Source organism: Festucalex cinctus, chromosome 4 (genome assembly GCF_051991245.1).
Source record: "Festucalex cinctus isolate MCC-2025b chromosome 4, RoL_Fcin_1.0, whole genome shotgun sequence".
NCBI classification, from domain to species: domain Eukaryota; kingdom Metazoa; phylum Chordata; class Actinopteri; order Syngnathiformes; family Syngnathidae; genus Festucalex; species Festucalex cinctus.
In genome coordinates this window covers 31,933,033-31,951,684 of record NC_135414.1, presented here as the reverse complement: position 1 = coordinate 31,951,684, position 18,652 = coordinate 31,933,033, and the positions used below count along the sequence as shown (strand labels likewise).

The 18,652-nt window shown below is 41.9% G+C and overlaps 3 protein-coding genes across 5 annotated transcripts in view; 2 read left to right on the top strand and 1 right to left on the bottom strand.

Moving 5' to 3' along the window:
* The window catches only part of LOC144018147 (tryptophan 5-hydroxylase 1-like), a 21,391-nt gene extending 2,739 nt beyond the window's left edge, over window positions 1-18,652 (bottom strand). Inside the window, exons 1-9 of one of the 2 annotated variants that reach the window (XM_077520342.1) lie at window positions 18,415-18,652; window positions 3,236-3,361; window positions 2,783-2,987; window positions 1,721-1,818; window positions 1,575-1,642; window positions 1,292-1,488; window positions 1,050-1,112; window positions 896-968; window positions 13-139 (exon numbers count right to left, since the gene is read on the bottom strand). In XM_077520342.1, the coding sequence (XP_077376468.1) occupies window positions 13-139; window positions 896-968; window positions 1,050-1,112; window positions 1,292-1,488; window positions 1,575-1,642; window positions 1,721-1,818; window positions 2,783-2,987; window positions 3,236-3,361 (957 nt within the window). In that variant the 5' untranslated portion in view covers window positions 18,415-18,652. Of the gene's footprint in view, window positions 1-12; window positions 140-895; window positions 969-1,049; window positions 1,113-1,291; window positions 1,489-1,574; window positions 1,643-1,720; window positions 1,819-2,782; window positions 2,988-3,235; window positions 3,362-4,639; window positions 7,041-18,414 lie in introns of those variants that run through there. The other variant, XM_077520341.1, reaches the window with a different exon arrangement.
* Window positions 6,580-9,706, top strand: LOC144018153 (uncharacterized). 2 transcript variants are annotated; one of them, XM_077520349.1, is made up of 2 exons: window positions 6,580-7,038; window positions 7,569-9,706. In XM_077520349.1, exons 1-2 carry the CDS (start codon window positions 6,903-6,905, stop codon window positions 8,786-8,788), a joined length of 1,356 nt encoding a protein of 451 aa, XP_077376475.1. In that variant the 5' UTR covers window positions 6,580-6,902; the 3' UTR covers window positions 8,789-9,706. The 2 variants fall into 2 exon arrangements, with proteins under 2 accessions (XP_077376475.1, XP_077376476.1); XM_077520350.1 differs by having other exon boundaries at window positions 6,582-7,038; window positions 7,572-9,706.
* Window positions 9,865-18,102, top strand: LOC144017183 (uncharacterized). Its single transcript, XM_077518486.1, has 4 exons — window positions 9,865-10,266; window positions 10,820-11,796; window positions 14,110-14,305; window positions 14,773-18,102. Exons 1-4 carry the CDS (start codon window positions 10,134-10,136, stop codon window positions 16,452-16,454), a joined length of 2,988 nt encoding a protein of 995 aa, XP_077374612.1. The 5' UTR covers window positions 9,865-10,133; the 3' UTR covers window positions 16,455-18,102.

The window sequence follows — 18,652 nt, the reverse complement described above, 5'->3', positions numbered from 1 at the left end:
GTGCGCGCTTACCGTGGCCAGTTTGCGCACGGCGTCGTCGTCGGCCCCCAGCGACGCCAGGCCCATCTCCTGCGAGAACTGCGCAAAGCTCGGCTCGGCCAGCAGGGGGACGTGACCCAGCAGCTCGTGGCACGTGTCCCTGCCAACGTCATCCACAATAACAAAAAAAAAAACGACAACATCCGAGACAATAACAATGACGAAATACTTTTGCAACAAGCTAACCATCAAAGACAATTCAGAGTCTTCAACTAGCCAAATGCTGAAAGACATTTTAGTCCTCGATGCACCAAATGCAATTTTGTAAACATCAACAAAGACAATTTAGAGTCTTCAACAAACCTAACATATACATTTTTGCAGACATCAAAGACAATTAATTTTTTTTAGCTAAGCACATCAAAGACAATTTAGTCTTCAACTAGCCTAGCGTACAGGATTTTGTAAACATCAAAGATGATTTACACTTCACGAGCCTAATGCATGTCTTTTTGTAGGCCTCAAAGATGTTTTAGTCCTCAACGGACCAACGTGCATTTTTTCATAAACATCAAAGACAATTTAGCGTCACCAATGAACCTAAAACTTATCTGTAAAAAATAAAGATTATGTACAGTGTTTTGTACAGCTCAAACACATTTTAGTCCTCAACATTTTGACTTTTGTAAACATCAAAGACTATTTAAGATTTGTAACTTGTCTAATGTACAGTTTTTCTAAACATCAAAGACAACGTAGTCTTCAATTAGCTTAATGTACGCAATTGTAAACATCAAAGACAATTTAGTTTCACAGACCCTATTTGTGTAGAGTGTTTAGACTACAATGTACACATTTTTTACACATTCAAAGACCATGATGTGGTTAACATCAACGACACACCATGTTGACTTACGGTTCAGGCGTGTAGAAGGGGTCAGAGCTGTGTCGGACATACTGAGTGCAGTGGAATACTCGGAAGGCCAAACCTGCCAAGAAAAATTGGAATCAATGGGGTAGAAGGCATCAAAGAGGTGCAAAAACAAAAAAAGACACAAGAAAGTCACAACCTGCCAGGAAGTCTCGGGGAGACAAGTAGCCCGACACTGGACGAATGCTGAAGCCTGAGCGCTCTACCATCACACACACACAAATGAGTTAGTGTGTCTTTGATGTCAACAAAATGTGTCACTGATGCCCACAAAAAGATGCACATTAGATACCAGCGTAGATACTAAATTGTCTTTGACTCAAAGACTAAAAGTGTTTTATCTGGCTTGTAAATCAAAACAAGGGATTTGCGGTTGCGTGCCTTTGAGGAAACGCGAGACGTCCTCCAGCTGGGGGATGTTGTCCTCCTTGTAGTCGCAGTGTTGGGCCAGCAGGGGGAGGTTGTTGAGGAACTCCTTGCAGGCGTGGCCGGGGTAAAGTTTGTTCAGTTCCCGGAAGACCCGAGTCCAGGTTTGGACCTCCTCCGGCGTGTAGTCCACGCGGGGGATCGGGTCACCGCTGTGGTTTAGTAGGCCAAATGATTAGGAACACTGGTGGCGATCGAGCCCCCCCACCCAAAACACCCCAAAAAAGTTCCAACTTACTGTTTGTAGCTCCGAGCCAAATCGGCAAAGTAGTTCCTTCGTTTGCGGTAAACGCTGTCTTTAAATCCCTACAAAGACACCACATTTCTCTGACTTGCTGTTTTGACAAGGTGACAAAGTTTTTTGTGTTTTTTGCCGAGACCAACCGGATGGTCGGCGTCCAAATCGGAGCCGTACATCAGAACCTGCTTGCAAAGGTCCAGATCAGAAATCTTCCTGGGGAACCACGGGACGGACCACTGGTCTGAAACAAACGTCTTTTGGTAAACAACCCCGAGTGTCTTTGATGTTTACAACACGTACTGTATACAGGTATGGGCTTCAATGGGCTTAGTCAAGTCCAAGTCAAGTCTAAATCATAGCGGAAAATCCAGTTCCAGAAAGTAAAAACTCTGCCACAGTTTGGCTTTAGTCACAGTTGCTAGCTAGCTAGCTCCCTAGCTAGCTCTCATGGTGCTCGTTAATCTGCTAGGGTGCTAGCTAGCTAGCTAGCTAGCATCGGGGGCTAAAGCCAAACTGTGGCAGAGTTTTTACTTTCTGGACCTGGATTTGCCACTTCTCTATGAGAATGGATTAGCTGCTGAAAATTGTTATGAAATTTAAAAAATTCCTCAGATTAATGTGTGTAAAAATCCTGACGAAAAAGTCACCAAGAATCAAATGATAGTGGTAAATCCAGGTCCAGAAAGTAAAAACCCTGCCACACTTTGGGTTAAGCCCCTGATGCTAGCTAGCTAGCTAGCTCCCTAGCAGGTAAACAAGAACCATGGGAGCTAGCTAGCACCTGGGGCTAAAGCCAAACTGTGGCAGGGTTTTACTTTCTGGACCTGGATTTGCCACTTCTGTATGAGAATGGATTAGCTGCTGAAAACGTTTTATGAAATGTACAAAATTCTTCAGATTAATGTGTGTGAAAATCCTGACGAAAAACTCATCAAGCAAATCATAGCGGAAAATCCAGGTCCAGAAAGTAAAAACTCTGCCACAGTTTGGCTTTAGCCCCAGGTGCTAGTTAGCTAGCTCTCTGGCTAGCTCCCATGGTGCTCGCTTACCTGGCCTAGCTAGCTAGCTAGCTAACTAACATCAGGGGCTAAACTCTTGCAGTGTTTTTACTTTCTGGCCCTGGATTTGTACGAAGGCATTTTTGAAAAGCTGCAAAATCAACTCCAGTACAGAACAACAAAGTCCAATGAGTTGTCGGGACGTACCATCTGCAATCTGGCCGTCATCGTCATCGTCGGCGGTGGCGTGGCTCCGCGACAGAATCTCGACCACGTTGGCGTGCTGGGCCAGAAGCTGCGTCAACTCTCGGAGCTGATGGTGATCGCTGTCGCAGTCCACGAAGATCTCAAAGTCGGAATTCCTGCGCTTGGACTTGCGCGACTCGATGCGAACCAGGTTGACGTGTTTTTCCTGCGGGGTTCCGCCAAATGCGATCAAGCTAACGATATCGCGCCAAATGCGATCGAGCTAACGATATCGCGCCAAATGCGATCGAGCTAACGATATCGCGCCAAATGCGATCGAGCTAACGATATCGCGCCAAATGCGATCGAGCTAACGATATCGCGCCAAATGCGATCAAGCTAACGATATCGCGCCAAATGCGATCGAGCTAACGATATCCCCATCACGTGTCGTCATGGGGGCCGGCTTTTTACCTGGAAAGTCCTGAGAGCCTTGACCAGACCGCCCACTTCGTTCTTGAGGGAGAAGAGGATGGTGGCGCCGTTCCTCCTGCCGCCACCTGCCGCTCCGGTGGAGATGCTTCCGGAAGCCGTGGCCATCTGCGGGGTCAAGACGTGCAAATCTGTCCATCTTGCTGTACATCCGTCCATCCATTCCTAACTCAACTCAACTCAACTCAACTCAACTTTATTGATAAAACGCTGAAAAACAGGAATTGCTGTCCATGAAACAGAAATCGGTTGTGCAGTAAAGAATAAAGTAACAAAACAAACATTTTTAAGTGAGATACAAGGTTTTTTTTTGCAAGTAATTACATTTTACATCAGTAAATTAACTCATTCACTCCCAGCCATTTTCATGTACTATTGCTATAAAAACATGGAAGCTACCAAAAGAAAGATTAAAGTCTCTTCTTTCATCAGGAAAAAAAAGTATATTTGTATCTGTTTTTACATTTTGCAGCAATTAGCATTAGAATTAGCGAAGTTTCATCATTATTCACAAACCTGTTGAAAATACTGGCAAAAGGAGCTTGTTGCAACACGGCCATGGCTGATCTCGTATAATTTGCTGCCACCTGTTGGCAATTTTTTATTTTTTATTTGAAAACTACCATTGCTTTAAGCGACCTCTTCAGGTCAGAAACTGCATCAAAGCCTTCATAATGCTTCAGCATACAAAAACCTAAAAAAAAAAAAAAGTATAAATACGTTTTTGGGAGTGAATGAGTTCAATAAGTAGACTAAACATCAAATTCATACACACCACAAAACACCAAAAACAAGTCTGATGGTGCGCCAAAAGCCAAAAAATACAGACGTGTCTTCAGACGTGTTTTAAAAGAAAATAAAGAGGATATTGCCTGATATTATTTTTTTTTTTTTTTTGGGGGAAAAAGATTTTGATGGGGTCATAAGAGTGTAGTCGAGGGCGACATGCAGCTTATCACTGGTGCTGTCATTTTGTCCATCTCTCGTCTATTTTTTTCCTGATGAAAGCAGGCAAAAATCAAATTACTTGAAAAGCTTTCAAAGGCCCTCGATGAATATTTGTTATCATTTTTGTTCCGATTATTTCCTACTGCGAAGACGACAGAAATGACAACATGAATTTGAGCCAGTGCAAAGATAATAATGCTCACTTATTATTATTATTATTTTTTGTGGTTACAATAGTACAGGATTTATTTTTGGTACTTTAAAAAAGAAAAATCAACAAAAATATCGTGAGTACTATATAGCTTATGATTAATTGTCATCATTCATTTAAATATTTGATCAAACTTTTTAAATATTTCATCCAAATGAGTTTAGGAGCCAGTGGCCACTTTGATATAATATTACAAATGACCAAAAAATGTAATTACTTGTACTTACTTTCTTGTTGTTGTTATTGAGCTTGTGGTCAGAATATGATGAATAAATCCTTCTTTCGCTTCCTGGTGTCGACTGAACCTCCCGAGAATGATCAACAGCGCTGCTGTTGAACATTCATCTGGTCTTCAGCCTTATTGGTGCGCGTGAGTGTGAGTGTGAGTGTTTGTGTGTGCGTGTGGGGGAGTTCATTCATCATGAAGACTCAAGGTGTGGCCTCCTCCTTCATCTTTCTCAAGTGGAAGGAGAGGACCAATTCAAAAACCTTGTCAATGTTCATGACGGACCAGCGATGACGCTCATCTCTCGAGTCATGCTGCGGTCATGCCCGCAACGGCACAAAAACGACCTCTTATGCAGGGGTCTGTAAAAATACCAACACTCGGTTTAACCCTCTTGCCGCCGCACCACATTTAGAACGCACAACAACGTCACAATTGTGCCAGTTGCAAAAATAGATCTGTCAATGTCCTGCATCCATCCATCCATCTATCTAGCCATTCTTCTCTCATTCCATCCATCCATCCATCCTTCTATCATTCTATCATCCATCCATCCATCCATCCATAAAATATAGATAAAAAAATTTCACCAAAGACGTCAGAAACGTTATTACAAATAAGGCAGGAAAGAAAATATTCAAAAAGGTAAAAATGTCAGAAAATGGATAGCAAAAAAAAAGCAGAAAAAAAGTCTAAAATTGCCATAAAAATATCCACCAAAAAGAAAGAAGAGAGGCAGAAAATGACTATATGGCCATAAAACTGTCAAGGCAAGAAAAGCCTCAAAACGGAAGATGAAAGGTAGAAGAAAATGAATCTCTACATATTGAATACAGTAGTTCATATTTTTCTGTTAGCTCTTGGGCCCTCGGGACTGCTAACGCTAGCATATTGTTTCCTTCATCACATTGTTCAAATGTTTTGCTTTTGCCACTTTTTGGAGCGAACGCTAAACCGCAGATTTTGGCAGAAGCACAACAAATTTGAGCGACGTGAACGTTCTGTTTCTGTTGAGTTGTCGACTGGCCTGAAGCCGAGCGAGAGAGACAGGAAGTCTCCGTGGCCATCCGTCAGGCCGCTTAACAACCTCCCAAGCTATCAAGGCGGACATGATTGTGGACGTGAGCGAGCCGTCAGGCCTGCGATCTGAAAGATGAGAAAGATGAGATCCACCGCCGTCGTCTGCTTCACCTTCATGTGATTAGGCGCACGCTAATTGAGGCGCGCACGCCGCCTTGATTGCGTTTGCGCTGGTTAGACAAGAAAACATGGCGGGCGATGGAGCCGATAAGCGAGTGGCCGCGTCCGCCTCGCAGAGCATCGAACAGACGGCATCGGGTCAGTCCTGGTGCACGATAAACGTTTTACAACACACACGTGACTTGAGATACGAGTGGGACCACATAGGAGCTCTCATTAGACCATTTTTCGCAAGTTAAATATTATAGTGATTTTTTTCTTTTCTTCTTATGGACAAACTAATTCTTTTTTTCAACAACTTGCATGCATTTCAATGTGGAAAAATGATTTGACATACAAGTGTTCTGTGTTACAAGCATACAGCCACAGAACCAACCAGCCTGGGTCTGAGGAAAATCCTTCCAGACACTTTTAACTTTTAATTTTGATTCAATATTTGAGTATGACTTTCAGTATGTAACATTATGCATACTATCAACAGCTTTTCAGCTGACAGGGTGCATTATAGTGCATCATCAGGCTATGTTATGATGCTGTAGGTCGCTATCAATATTAATTTAAACTTGCCATTTTGCACACTGTACAATAACGCTGCCGCATCATGATCATAATCACGTTCATAATCAGCCGTAATCAAGCCAAGCATTTGATTTTTTTTTTTTTTCCCTGTGGAATATTTAAATATTCCCCAAGTTAAATTTTATTAGATGAACTTGAACGATGCACGCCACTGTTCCTAATTCGCGATATATGTAGTTTGTCCAAGTGGAGTTGCCGTCCTTCTTTACCTAAACTGTACTTCCGTACACTTGTGGCTTAGCTGCACGAAATAAATATTTTCTAAGCTTCGACCCTGGAAGTTCAACGCGATTTTATTGCACTAAAATTCGTTTGTTGAATCTTCGTATACGGTAAAAAAAAACAAAAAAAAAAAACATCTCGGCGCACGTAGAAGCTTCTCGGCCGAGCTTAGCCTTAGCTTAGCTTGCTAGCTAGTCGCTAACACAGAGAGAGAGAAACGTCTTTGTTAGCAACACGTCGCTAGTCAGAGACCAAATGTTTGTATGAAAATGTGGACAAAAGTAGAGAAAGAAGAAGAGTACGACGAGGACGTTCGTGAAACGAAAGAGGAGAAGGAACGACGAGGTCAACTGCTCGACGCGCTTTGCAAGCAGCCTCAAGTTGCGTTCCTCGGAGCAGGTCTGAACACTTTTTTTTTTTTTTTGGTCTGAACACTCTTATTTCAAGCCACATTATTGAATGACGTCACACGCAATCATGCGTTATATGGCGTTACACAAAAACATGGCAAAAATTTGAAAAAGGAAATTAACATGTTTATTATTGTGAACTGAAGATTATTTAAATGATTATAAACCAAATAAATACTGTATGTGCTATATACTATGCATGTATAGTAATGATACATTTTCCTGTTATGTATATTAAAAAAAAATACATATTTTAAAGTGCACAAAGAGAGGCCTTTTGTTTTGTTTATAAGGGTCATCAAAATGAATAATAAAGGGGAAAAGTGTTGAGGATGTTCAAATATACTCAAAATGTAGTTACCAAAAAAAAAGTTATTCATTCCTGTGTGAACACAATCCGTCCTGTGTTTGTCCTCGCTCCTCCAGTTTGAATTTCTTCACGATAAACAAAATCTATACCAAGTATGATGACTGTTAATTGCCCAAAAGTAATAAAATGTGATGTTTTCTCATGTCCAGCAGACATCGGTGACGATCTGGATCCTGAGCTGATCAAGCAGGAGGAATCCCATAAAATTAAGGAGGAAGAAGACAAAGTGCTCCTACACATTAAGGAGGAGGGGGAGGGGCCATATACTATTTACGTTAAAGAGGAAGAGGAGGATGACGTCACCAAGTGGCCGTTGAAGATTGAAGACGATGAAGACAACTTTGCACGTGAGGAGGGCCGAGAGGCGGAGCTTCCAAGAAGCAGCTGGACGGAAGGTGACGGAGGAGCACGTGCAGACGGCCTCTTAGCGCCGCTGTCAGATGATGATGATGATGATGATGTGACGTCGCACTCTCCTGACAGCGAGGAAGATGACCAACACTCACAAAGTGATGCGACTTGCCAAACCGACGACAAAAGCACAAAATGCTCCCAGTGCGGGAAAACATTGAGTTCAAAATGGAATTTGAAATTACACTTGAGGACTCACACTGGAGCGAAGCCTTTTGCCTGCTCCGTTTGTGGGCAAAGATTCGCTCAGAAGGGACAAATAAGAACACACGCAAAAGTACATACTGGGGAGAAACCGTACGCCTGCTCAGTTTGTGGTCAGAGCTTCCTTCGAAAACAAAGTTTAGCAACACACACAAAAGCGCACACTGGAGAGAAACCCTTTGCCTGCTCAGTTTGTCCTAAAAAGTTCTCGATTAAGGGTCATTTAACAAGGCACACACGGATACACACAGGAGAGAAACCCTTCGCTTGCTCAATTTGTGGCGAGACCTTCTCCCAAACGGAAAGTTTAACAATCCACACGCGAAAACACACTGGCGAGAAATCTTTGGCCTGTTCCGTTTGTGGTAAAATATTCTTTTTAAAGACAAGTTTACGAGTGCACGAAAAAACGCACGCAGGAGAAAAACCTTTTTCATGCTCCGTCTGTGGGAAAAGATTCTCGGGAAAGCACATTTTAGCAACACACTCAAGAGTACACAGTGGAGAGAAACCATTTGTCTGCTCGACTTGTGGGAAAAGATTCTCTTTGAAAGGACAGCTCGTGAGTCACACCCGAATACACACCGGAGACAAACCTTTTCCATGCCTAGTTTGCGGGAAAAGATTCTCTCGAAAGGGTCGTTTAGCGAGTCACTCAAGGCAACACACTGGAGAGAAACCGTTCAGCTGCAGTGTGTGTAGTAAAAGATTCTTCAATAAAATTGATGTAAAGAGACACAAATGTGCTGGCTAGCGCAAGCAGCTGTAAATGAAAATGTGGAACGTGACTGTGAGCAAAATTTGCTGTAAAAAGAGTGTTTGCAATTCTGGATCAGTGCGACAGAAAGTCAAGAGTTGGCGTCAGAAGATCAGGACGAATGGCAGTTAGTCGTGGGATCCCTCAAGGCTGAGTGCTCAGCCCTCTCGTGTTCACCCGGGACCGGATCGCCGCTGCTGTCATCAACAGCCCATTGGCCTGATCGGCAGTGGTGAACTCGGGTGGAGAGGGTGAAAACCCAAAGCGCAAGCCTGAAGCAAACATGGTGAAGCAGCGTTTAGCTGTTGTGCTGCACATAAACGTAAGAATGCTTCTAACTGAAGGAATGTCAGCCCCAAGTATGAATGCTTTTGAGTACTCAACCATGTTCTTTTGTTTTTCGCAAGTTTTTAATTTCTGCACTTTGTTTTTAATGCCTTTGGTTTGTTGTTTGTAAACATTAAATCATGTCGAACTTTGAGGTAGTTTGTGTATGAAATAATGTTCTGGCCACATAACAATCAGCGATGCCGCAATAATGCAGGACTGTCTCAGAAAATGAGAATATTATGATAAAGTCCTTTATTTTCTCGAATGCAATTAAAAAACCAAAAATGTCATACCTTCTGAATTCATTACATATCAAATGAAATATTGCAAGCCTTTTATTATTTTAATATTGCTGATTATGGCATACAGCTTAAAAAAAAACTTAATTATCCTATCCAAAATACTGTATGTTTAATAACAAGCTTGATGAACGAATCAACAATATAAAAAGAATATAAAAAGAGAGCGCGTCGGGTCAAGTTTGTCCAAGTGAGGATGCCGTACTCCGTCAGATCTACTTCCGTGTACACGTCGCTTGGCTTTACGATACAAGTCTTCCATAAACTTGTTCTAAATGTACTGGTACCTGCACACATGAACCTATACTTCATCTTCAAATTTTGTTCTGTTTGTTTTAACTGACCTTGTATGTTTCGTAACAAGTTTGATGAACGAATCAATAAAATAAAAGAATATAAAAAAAGAGCGCGTCGGGTCAAGTTTGTCCAAGTGGGGATGCCGTACTCCGTCAGATCTACTTCCGTGTACACGTCGCTTAGCTTTACGAAACAAAGTCTTCCAAGACTTGTTCTAAATGTACTGGAGCTTTGACACATGAGCTCTTGACTAAAACAATTTGTTCAATCGTCGTATTCATTCGGCTAAACTCAAAGCGCTTTTTGCTTGCCTTAATTTAGCTTTGCTCGCTAGCCGCAAACGAATAACAAGTTGTTTGCGACACTTCGGTAAATGCGCGTGCTGCTGTAAAGTGTTTCGTGATCGTACTGCGAAAATGTGCGCCAGAACGACCCTGATTCCCCCAAAGCACTTGGAGGAATATCGTGGAGTGAAAGAAGAGACCGCGCGACAACGGCAACTGCTGGACGCGCTTTGCAAGCAGCCTCGCGTCGTCTTACGCAGATCAGGTCAAATTTCGCGTCTTGCTCTCAACTTGTTGTTTCTATGGCGTGTTGGGAGTTATTGGGACACCGGTGTGGCTTTTATGTATTTAATAGCCATCAGATTGATTTGGATCACTTGTAACCTTGACACGCACCTCATTTCCTGTTTAGAGCGGAAGTTGTTCTGAATCAAGAAGCCAAATGACACGCATGCCGATTTAGTCTGCATCTTTTGTTCCCATTATTGCGCAGTTGTCAATTTTGTTTATATTACTGCTTTATCAGTATGTTCAGTTAATGTGTACGTTTATTTGCCGACTTAATTCGGGTGTTGATGACTTTTAAGAGACATTTTCAACGTGACTTGAAAGGCTCTCATGCTGCTGCCTTCAAAGCCATCAAAACACGGCAGGTTTCACTCAGTGACGTCACTGGCGTACATAGTTGAACAAACACGTCATTTGGTGTTTGTCATGACACACTACAACATCAGTTTCCCTTTTCTGATCCACGTTTTGGCGTACAGTACAATACCATACCAGAGATGTCAGTGTTTGTCTTTTTTTGTGTCCTGCAGACTTGATTGAAAAATACCTTTGTCCTCCTGAGCCCAAATGTCCTCACATTAAAGAGGAAGCGGAGGATGAGCAGCCCGAGATGAAAGAGGAACCGGAAGCACCAGTCCTCCGCATTAAAGAGGAAGTTGAAGACGAGCCTCCCCAGATTAAAAAGGAACAGGAGGACCACGACGTTGCCGAGTTGCCGCTGACCTTTGGCCCATTGAAGAGTGAAGCTGATGAGGTCAACGCTGCAAGTGACGACAGCAGAAGGCCAAAACCTCCGAGCAGCTGTTCAAGTCAACGTACGACAGCTGAAGGTGACCAAGGAGCACAAGCGGATGGCCTCTTAGCTCCAATATCAGATAATGACAGCATAGCGTCACACGCTTCTGATGATGATGATGGTAATGATCGTGACGAACACAAACACGAAGTGACGTCACGCGCAGACGACAAACGCTGCGCGTGTTCTCTTTGCGGGAAAACGTTTAGTCGTAAAGGGAGTTTGAACGTGCACATGAGGAAACACACCGGGGAGAAACCTTTTGCCTGCTCAGATTGCGGCAAAGGATTTGCCACCATGTCAAATTTAACAAGACACACAAGGACGCACACCGGCGAGAAACGTTTTGCCTGTCTGGTTTGCTGCAAACGATTCTCCACCAAAGCGTACTTGTCATCACACACGAGAACGCACAGCGAAGAGAAACCATTTAGCTGCTCGGTGTGCGGCAAAATATTCTCCATACAAATCAATTTAACAACGCACACAAGAGTTCACACCGGAGAGAAACCTTTTGCCTGCTCAGTGTGCAGTCAAAGATTTTCTAGGAAGCAAGCTTTAACAACGCACACGAGGGTACACACCGGAGAGAAACCATTTGCCTGCTCTGCTTGCGATCAAAGATTCTCTGAAAAGACGCATTTGGCACGGCACGCGAGAACGCACGGTGAAGAAAAACAAACAAACAAACAAAATCTGGAAAAAGATAAAGCCTAACAATGCACAAAGTTGTGGCGTGTTTGCAAAAAAAGATTCTAGTCTGGTTGATGCAAATGTACCGGTTGAGCAGAGCAGCCGCAGATGAAGCTTGAGATCAATTTCAGGGTAAATCATAAAAGTTGGACTGCTGGAAGTTCTTTTTTTTTTTTTTTTCATTTAATATTCAGACGTTTGTCTTGTGATTGTGTTTACTTTGGAAGGACTTCATCTTGTGAGTCTGTGGATATAAATCTCAGTCAGGATGTTCAAGTAGTTTCCCGTTGTCAACTTTTTAGTACGAGTTTTGTTTGACCTTTTGCACTCTCTCTCTCTCCTGCAAATATGCGCCAGCAGAAGATTTCCTTTTTTTTTCTTTTTTTTTTTGAGCATTTGGTATCGTAATGTGTGATTTGTTTTATCTTTATGTTGCATGTTGTATTTAGCCAATAAAGAGTCAATAACTCCATCATTGACAGGAGGACCTTGTGTCATGTTTCACCACAGATGTTTTGATATTTGGACCCAGGCTAGTGTGAATTTTGTCTGCCATTTTTAAATTTAGTTTCAGTTTTAGTTCAATTTCAGTCACTCTCGTTAGTTCGTCAACTTCATCCCAGACACTATAAATCAAGCATTTTAATCTTTATTTTAGTCCAGTATGAATAAAATAACTTTTTTTTTTTTTTTTAGTCCATAACACAGCAATTTATGATTAATTACAGGAAGAAGATTTGATTGTTTTGTAATCTTTAGTAGGGATGTAACGATAACGGCAATATCGTGATATTAAAACTGCCACGATATATCGTCGTCATCATGCCACGATAATAAAAGCAGCACATCTGTTAAAAAAAAAAATAAAAAAAAGTTGGGTTGATTTCCATTCGTGCAGTTCTAGCACCCTCTGGTGGTTAGTTTTTGTAGTGCAGTTTAATTTTCACAAGGCGTGTTTTGGCCCTTCTATGTTTAAAATAATAATAATGTTCAAATGAAGGATCACGAAAGTAATACACTTGTGAATCGAGTCAATATGTGGAGGAACTCGATGTGTGTGTGCATTAGCAAGTAAGTGCCTCAATATAAATGAAAAAAAATATATATATATATATATATATATATTTGTATTTAATATATTTGTATTTGTATTAGTATGAGCTCTTTTTTTTAAATAATATTGTGAGTTTTTTTGTATCACCAACCTGCCCACAATATCATGATAATTATCGTATCGTGACCTTTATCATGATAATATCCTGTCTTATTTATTTAATGTTACAATATGATTATGTGTAAATACCTAAATAATGCTAGTTTGAAAAATGGCTGAATTTGGCCAATTTATTGGTCAGGCTCTAATGGATATTTGAAATTAGGCGACATATGTTCTTGTTTGAATTTTACATACTCCAAGTTCGTCTAAATTTTGATGATTTATTTTCATTCTCCTGTAATAAATGAAAAGGGAAACAAGTGGCACAGATATCGTGACCTGGAGCAAACATTTCCAATATGATGAAAAGTTGTTTGTGTCGTTTTTGGTGCTTGCGTGTTTCCCAAATATGTTTCGGTGTCTGTGAATGAGAGGCATTAATTTTGCAATTTGCGGGTTGTCGATCGGCTGCATGGTGGTGTCTCATATATATATATATATTTTTTTTTACCCCGTACTAAAGCATCTGTAAGACAAATCCCTTTGATTTAAGATATGGTTCCAGAATGAGATTTTCCTGATCAATCAATGTACCTGTCTCGTTTCGCCTTTATGATTTTGTTAAGTTCACTATTAGGTTCTATTTATTCGCGTTTTACTGTATCATTTGTATCAATAAAGATTTTGTTGAAAAAGAGCGCCGAAGTCTCACTTGTGACGTCACAGGAAACAGTCCCTGTCACGTGACGCGGACTAGCGCAATACACCGCCGTGCATGGGGGTGTTTTGGCATTTAATAGTCGTTGAAACAAGCCGTCGGAAACGCTTGAAGGTGACGTGTGCGCCCTCGATTCTTATTCAGTTGCTAACATTTCTTTTGTTCAAGGAAACAAACTCCAGATGACCAGCGTGGGAAATTCTAGAGATGAATACCACATGTTGGACACACCCGTCCCGAGTTGAGAGGTCCAACTTGCACTGCTGCTCGACTTGTTTCTGATTTGTTTGTTTTTTTTCCTACGTGTCATCCGCTTTACAGGTTCGTAAATCTTCCCGAATTTGTATCTGACGGACTCAATTAAGACACAGGAAGTCCAACAGGACTTTGACGTCATTCACGACATTTTCTCGTTTTGAACTCGTCACGGTGCACGTTGAAGCTTGTCTTGACTTAGCTTAGCTTGCTAGCCGCTAACAAAGAGCCGCTACTGTTAGCAACACGCAGATCAAGCAGAGTGTCAAATGTTGGCTGGGATCATCGTGTGAAAAAAATGTTTTCACGCGGCACAGCGTCGTGCGAGGAGGAAGTTTGTGGCGCAAACGAGGAGAAGAAAGAGCTGGACGCGGTTTGCAAGGTGCTCCAAGGAGCAGGTTAGTTCGTTTTTTTTTTTTACTCTTATTTAGCAACTGCCTGCGTCTTTTCGCCAATGTTTCATTTCGTTTTGCTGTTATTGTAGCATTACCAAATAAACAATTTCCGTCTTTTCAAATTCAGCAATCGCAGTTTCTCCGTCCTTAAAAGTGGACATTGAAATAACCGTTGACCTGCATGGACAAACTCAAAAAACAAAACAAAACAAAAAACCTTGAGAGGGAAGTGCAAATGTGGAAATCCAGGATGAGCAGGCTGCAATGGATGCCGAATGGGCAACAATTTACAGTATGTGATGCTAAACAATGTACGAAAGTCTATTTAGGGAGTTGAAGCACAGCAAGAAAGAAGACCCCGTCTGGGAAGAGCGTCCACTCCTCATCCAAGCCACTTGTCCGGTCGGCGGTTGCTCTTTGCGATTTCCACCTGACTGAGCAAAGCGTGTTTGTCTTCTTGTGTCTCGCAGACGTCGGTCAAGTTGATGTTCGTCCTGCGCAGCAGGAGCTCGCATCCGTCCACATCAAAGAGGAAGAGGAGGAGGAGGAGGAAGAGGAGGAGGTGGAGCCGGAGCCTCCTCACGTTAAAGAGGAGGACCAGGAGGATGAAATCACAAAGTTTTCGTTGACTGGCATCATTGTCAAGATTGAAGACGGGGACGGAGAAGAGAGTGGAGGATCGCGAGCAAACGGTGGACTGTCAGAGAGTGGCAACATCACGTCACACTCGTCTGAAGAAGACGATGATGATGATGATGAACACGCGAAAGGTGGCCCAAGTCGCACCGACGACAAACGTGTGAAATGTTCTCAGTGTGACAAAACTTTTATCTATGAGTCAAGGTTGAAAAGACACTTCAGGTCGCACACTGGAGAAAAACCTTTTGCTTGCTCCATTTGTGAGAAGAGATTTTCTTTCAAGGCGCATTTAACAACACACATCAAAATACACACCGGAGAAAAACCTTTTCTCTGCTCAGTTTGTGGTCAAAGTTTCTCCAGAAAAGCACATTTAACAAGGCATACAAAAAGACATAGTGGGGAGAAACCGTATCCCTGCTCACTATGCGGTAAAAGATTTGCCGAAAAGACACATCTAAGAATACACACAGGGACACACACGGGAGAAAAACCTTTTGCTTGCTCACTTTGTGGTAAAAGCTTTGCTCTGAATTCACTTTTAGCAAGGCACACAAAGACACACACTGAAGAGAAACCTTTTGTCTGCTCCATTTGTGGTAAAAGATTCACCCTCAACGGAGATTTAACAAAACACACCAGAACACACGCGACAGAAAAACTTTTTGTCTGCTCCGTTTGTGGCAAAAGGTTCACGCTGAAGGAAGGTCTGACAAAGCACGCAAAAACGCACAGTGGAGAAAAACCGTGCGCTTGCTCGGTTTGCGGTCAACGATTCTCTGAAACGGCACGTTTAACCAGACACTTAAGGACGCACACTGGAGAAAAACCTTTTGCCTGCTCAGTTTGTGGCCAGAGGTTCTCTGAGAAGGCGTGTTTAACAAGACACACAAGAACGCACACTGGAGAAAAACCTTTTGCTTGCTCCATTTGTAGGAAAACCTTCAACAGGAGGACAACTTTAAAGGCGCACACAAGAACGCACAGTGGAGAAAAGGCTTTTGCTTGCTCGCTTTGTGGCCAAAAATTCACCACAAACGGAAATTTAACCAGCCACTTGAAACGACATGATGGCGAGAAGCCTTTCAGCTGCTTGTTTTGCGGAAAATCATTCAGCGCGAACGGACTGTTGAAAATACACACACGAAAACACACCGGGGAGAAGCCATTTGCATGCTCACTTTGCGACACGAAATTCACTCAGAGGGCCGATTTGACAAAACATGCGAGGACGCACACCGGAGAAAAACCTTTTGCCTGCTCAGTGTGCGGTAAAAGATTCAACGAGAGCGGACACTTAACGAGACACGCGAGAACGCACACGGGAGAGAAACCTTTTGTCTGCTCGCTTTGCGGTAAAGGATTCACGGAGAACGGACACCTCACGAGACACGCGAGAACGCACGCTGACGACGATGCGCCGCTCACTTGCGGTGGGTGCCGTCAAACATTCTGTGGGCAACATCAGCTGAACGTGCACCAATGTGCTGCTGAGAATACAACAAGTCAGTGAAGCTGAAGAAGAAACTCAGGCTGCAGTGAGAATCTTTGACTACAAATATGTATCAATGCATGTGTAAACTGTACACATAATTGTGTCTGTATATATATATCAGTGGCGAGCGGTGACTTTTTGGAGTGGACATGCTCGAGGGCGCGAGCAGAAAATGTTTGGGATATTTTTATTATTAATTCCAATGTTAAATATTATTTTATAGCGCTGTGTAGGTTGAACAAGCTAAGTAAGTCAATTTTGCGCATGCGCGTTGTCAAACAGCTTTTTTTTTTGCCATTCAAAAGCCGCACGTACCAGAAACGACGTTCACGGAACGATCACAATCGATTTCTCATTGTGTATGCACGAAACAAACTATCGACTTCTCCGCTCCCCGCGAGGAAAACATGACAAAATATACAGAAATTTAAGACCAAAACAGTCGAATATACGGTAATTGTATTTTGTATATTGACAGAAATATTTTCAATGATTTTATTTTGAAGAGGTCGGGCAAGCGCCGCTTAATAATTACTATGACGGATCGCCACTGCATATATATATATATATATATATATATATATATTAGGGGTGTTAAAATCAATTTGTCAATATATTGCGATATTACAGTGCGCAATTCTCGAATCGATTCAATAGGCGGCCGAATCGAATTTTTAAACATCCATTTTTGATGGAAAAATATTCAACAAAATGTCTTCGGGTTCGTGTTCGTACCTTAATCATGGAGAAGAATGTCAAATTAATGTAACATTAAGCCTTAATATTTTATTTCAATGCTGTTCAAACATGAAACCGATTACAACCTGTTTGTTAAATAAAGCTATAAGAGTGAAGTTTCAGATAAACAAATAATACCAAATGTTACATGTCCAACTTTACTAACTAGTATTTTCTACATTTGAGTTCAAAAACAAAAAAGGCAACAATGGACTTCTAAATTCGTATGTTGATTAAAGCCACTGACTGTACAGTGACAAGTCGTTGCTCGGCATGCAAAATGTGTCTATTAATTACTTCCCATGGAAATTTCCCGGGCTGGATTTGGATGAGGACCCACTTTTGCCTGACGACGTCTTCTTGCAGTGCTTCAACTTCCGAAATGGACTTTTGCCGTATTCTCGTTGCGAATGTTTAGCATCACAAGTTTTGTAGCCTGCGAATGATCACATCTGCGGCCCCTTCAATGTTTTGGAGTTTTTCCTTTGCCCTTTTGTGCTTCCATCAGGGGATGTCGTTGGGATTTGTCAACTCAACTGTGGGCATGTGAAGACCTTTGAGACTCGTGTGTGATTGAGGGTTGTACAAATCAACTTGACTTGAATTACTGCCATCTACTGGTCGACTATTAGTTAGCTTGCGGTACATCGCTGCCCTTTTGTTGAGGTGACGAAAAAGACATTTGCCAGCTCCCACTATAATATTTCTTGAACGCGCTTCCTCTTCCTGTGCTGACGTTTAGAAATCGAACATTTTTTTGTGCCAATCAGAAGAACGTTTTCGAGTCTGTTTTGGATAGAAACTTGTAACGTCAAATTGTTGATTTGATTGCCACGTCCGTGTAAATATGACATTCATCTCCCGCTCTAAGTTTGATTCTTTCAGCCTTTGCTTCATCAATTAAATCTGTAAAACAACATTCAGTCTTGATTGGTGTAAAGCGCTTCATTGTCTGCCTTTCGACACATGCTCACTATTTTTTAACAATGTAAGAAAACCAAAAAAAAGTTGACGTTCTGCTTTGAAGACGCCATTTTTTTTGTTCTTTTATCCCTCAATTCCTTTGGACTCCAATATTAGATTTGGCAGATTTTGTTGAATTAGGCTTTAAATACAAATGTTCTCCTGTAGTGCTAAACATCATCAAGCATATCATTTATACATACATTGAAGGCAAGTTGTCAAATGTCTTAAAGGTATCGTTGGGATTTTTGGACATGAATCTCAATTTGATCCTCACCTCCCGTGTGCGACCAGCACTGACTTCCCCCTGACAGCGTTCTGTGACTCGAGTTCTGTTCCGGTGTTGGACGAGAGGAAAATAGTCCAGAAAGCTGGCTGGGGTCACGGAAGTAAAAGCGTTTTTCTTCTAAAAACAATTTGTGTTCAAAAGAGTGATACAAATAGTCTTTTCTCAAAAAAAGTCAGACGCCATTATCGCCAGGTGCTTCTTTTCTGTTCGTTCGTATCACTGCAGC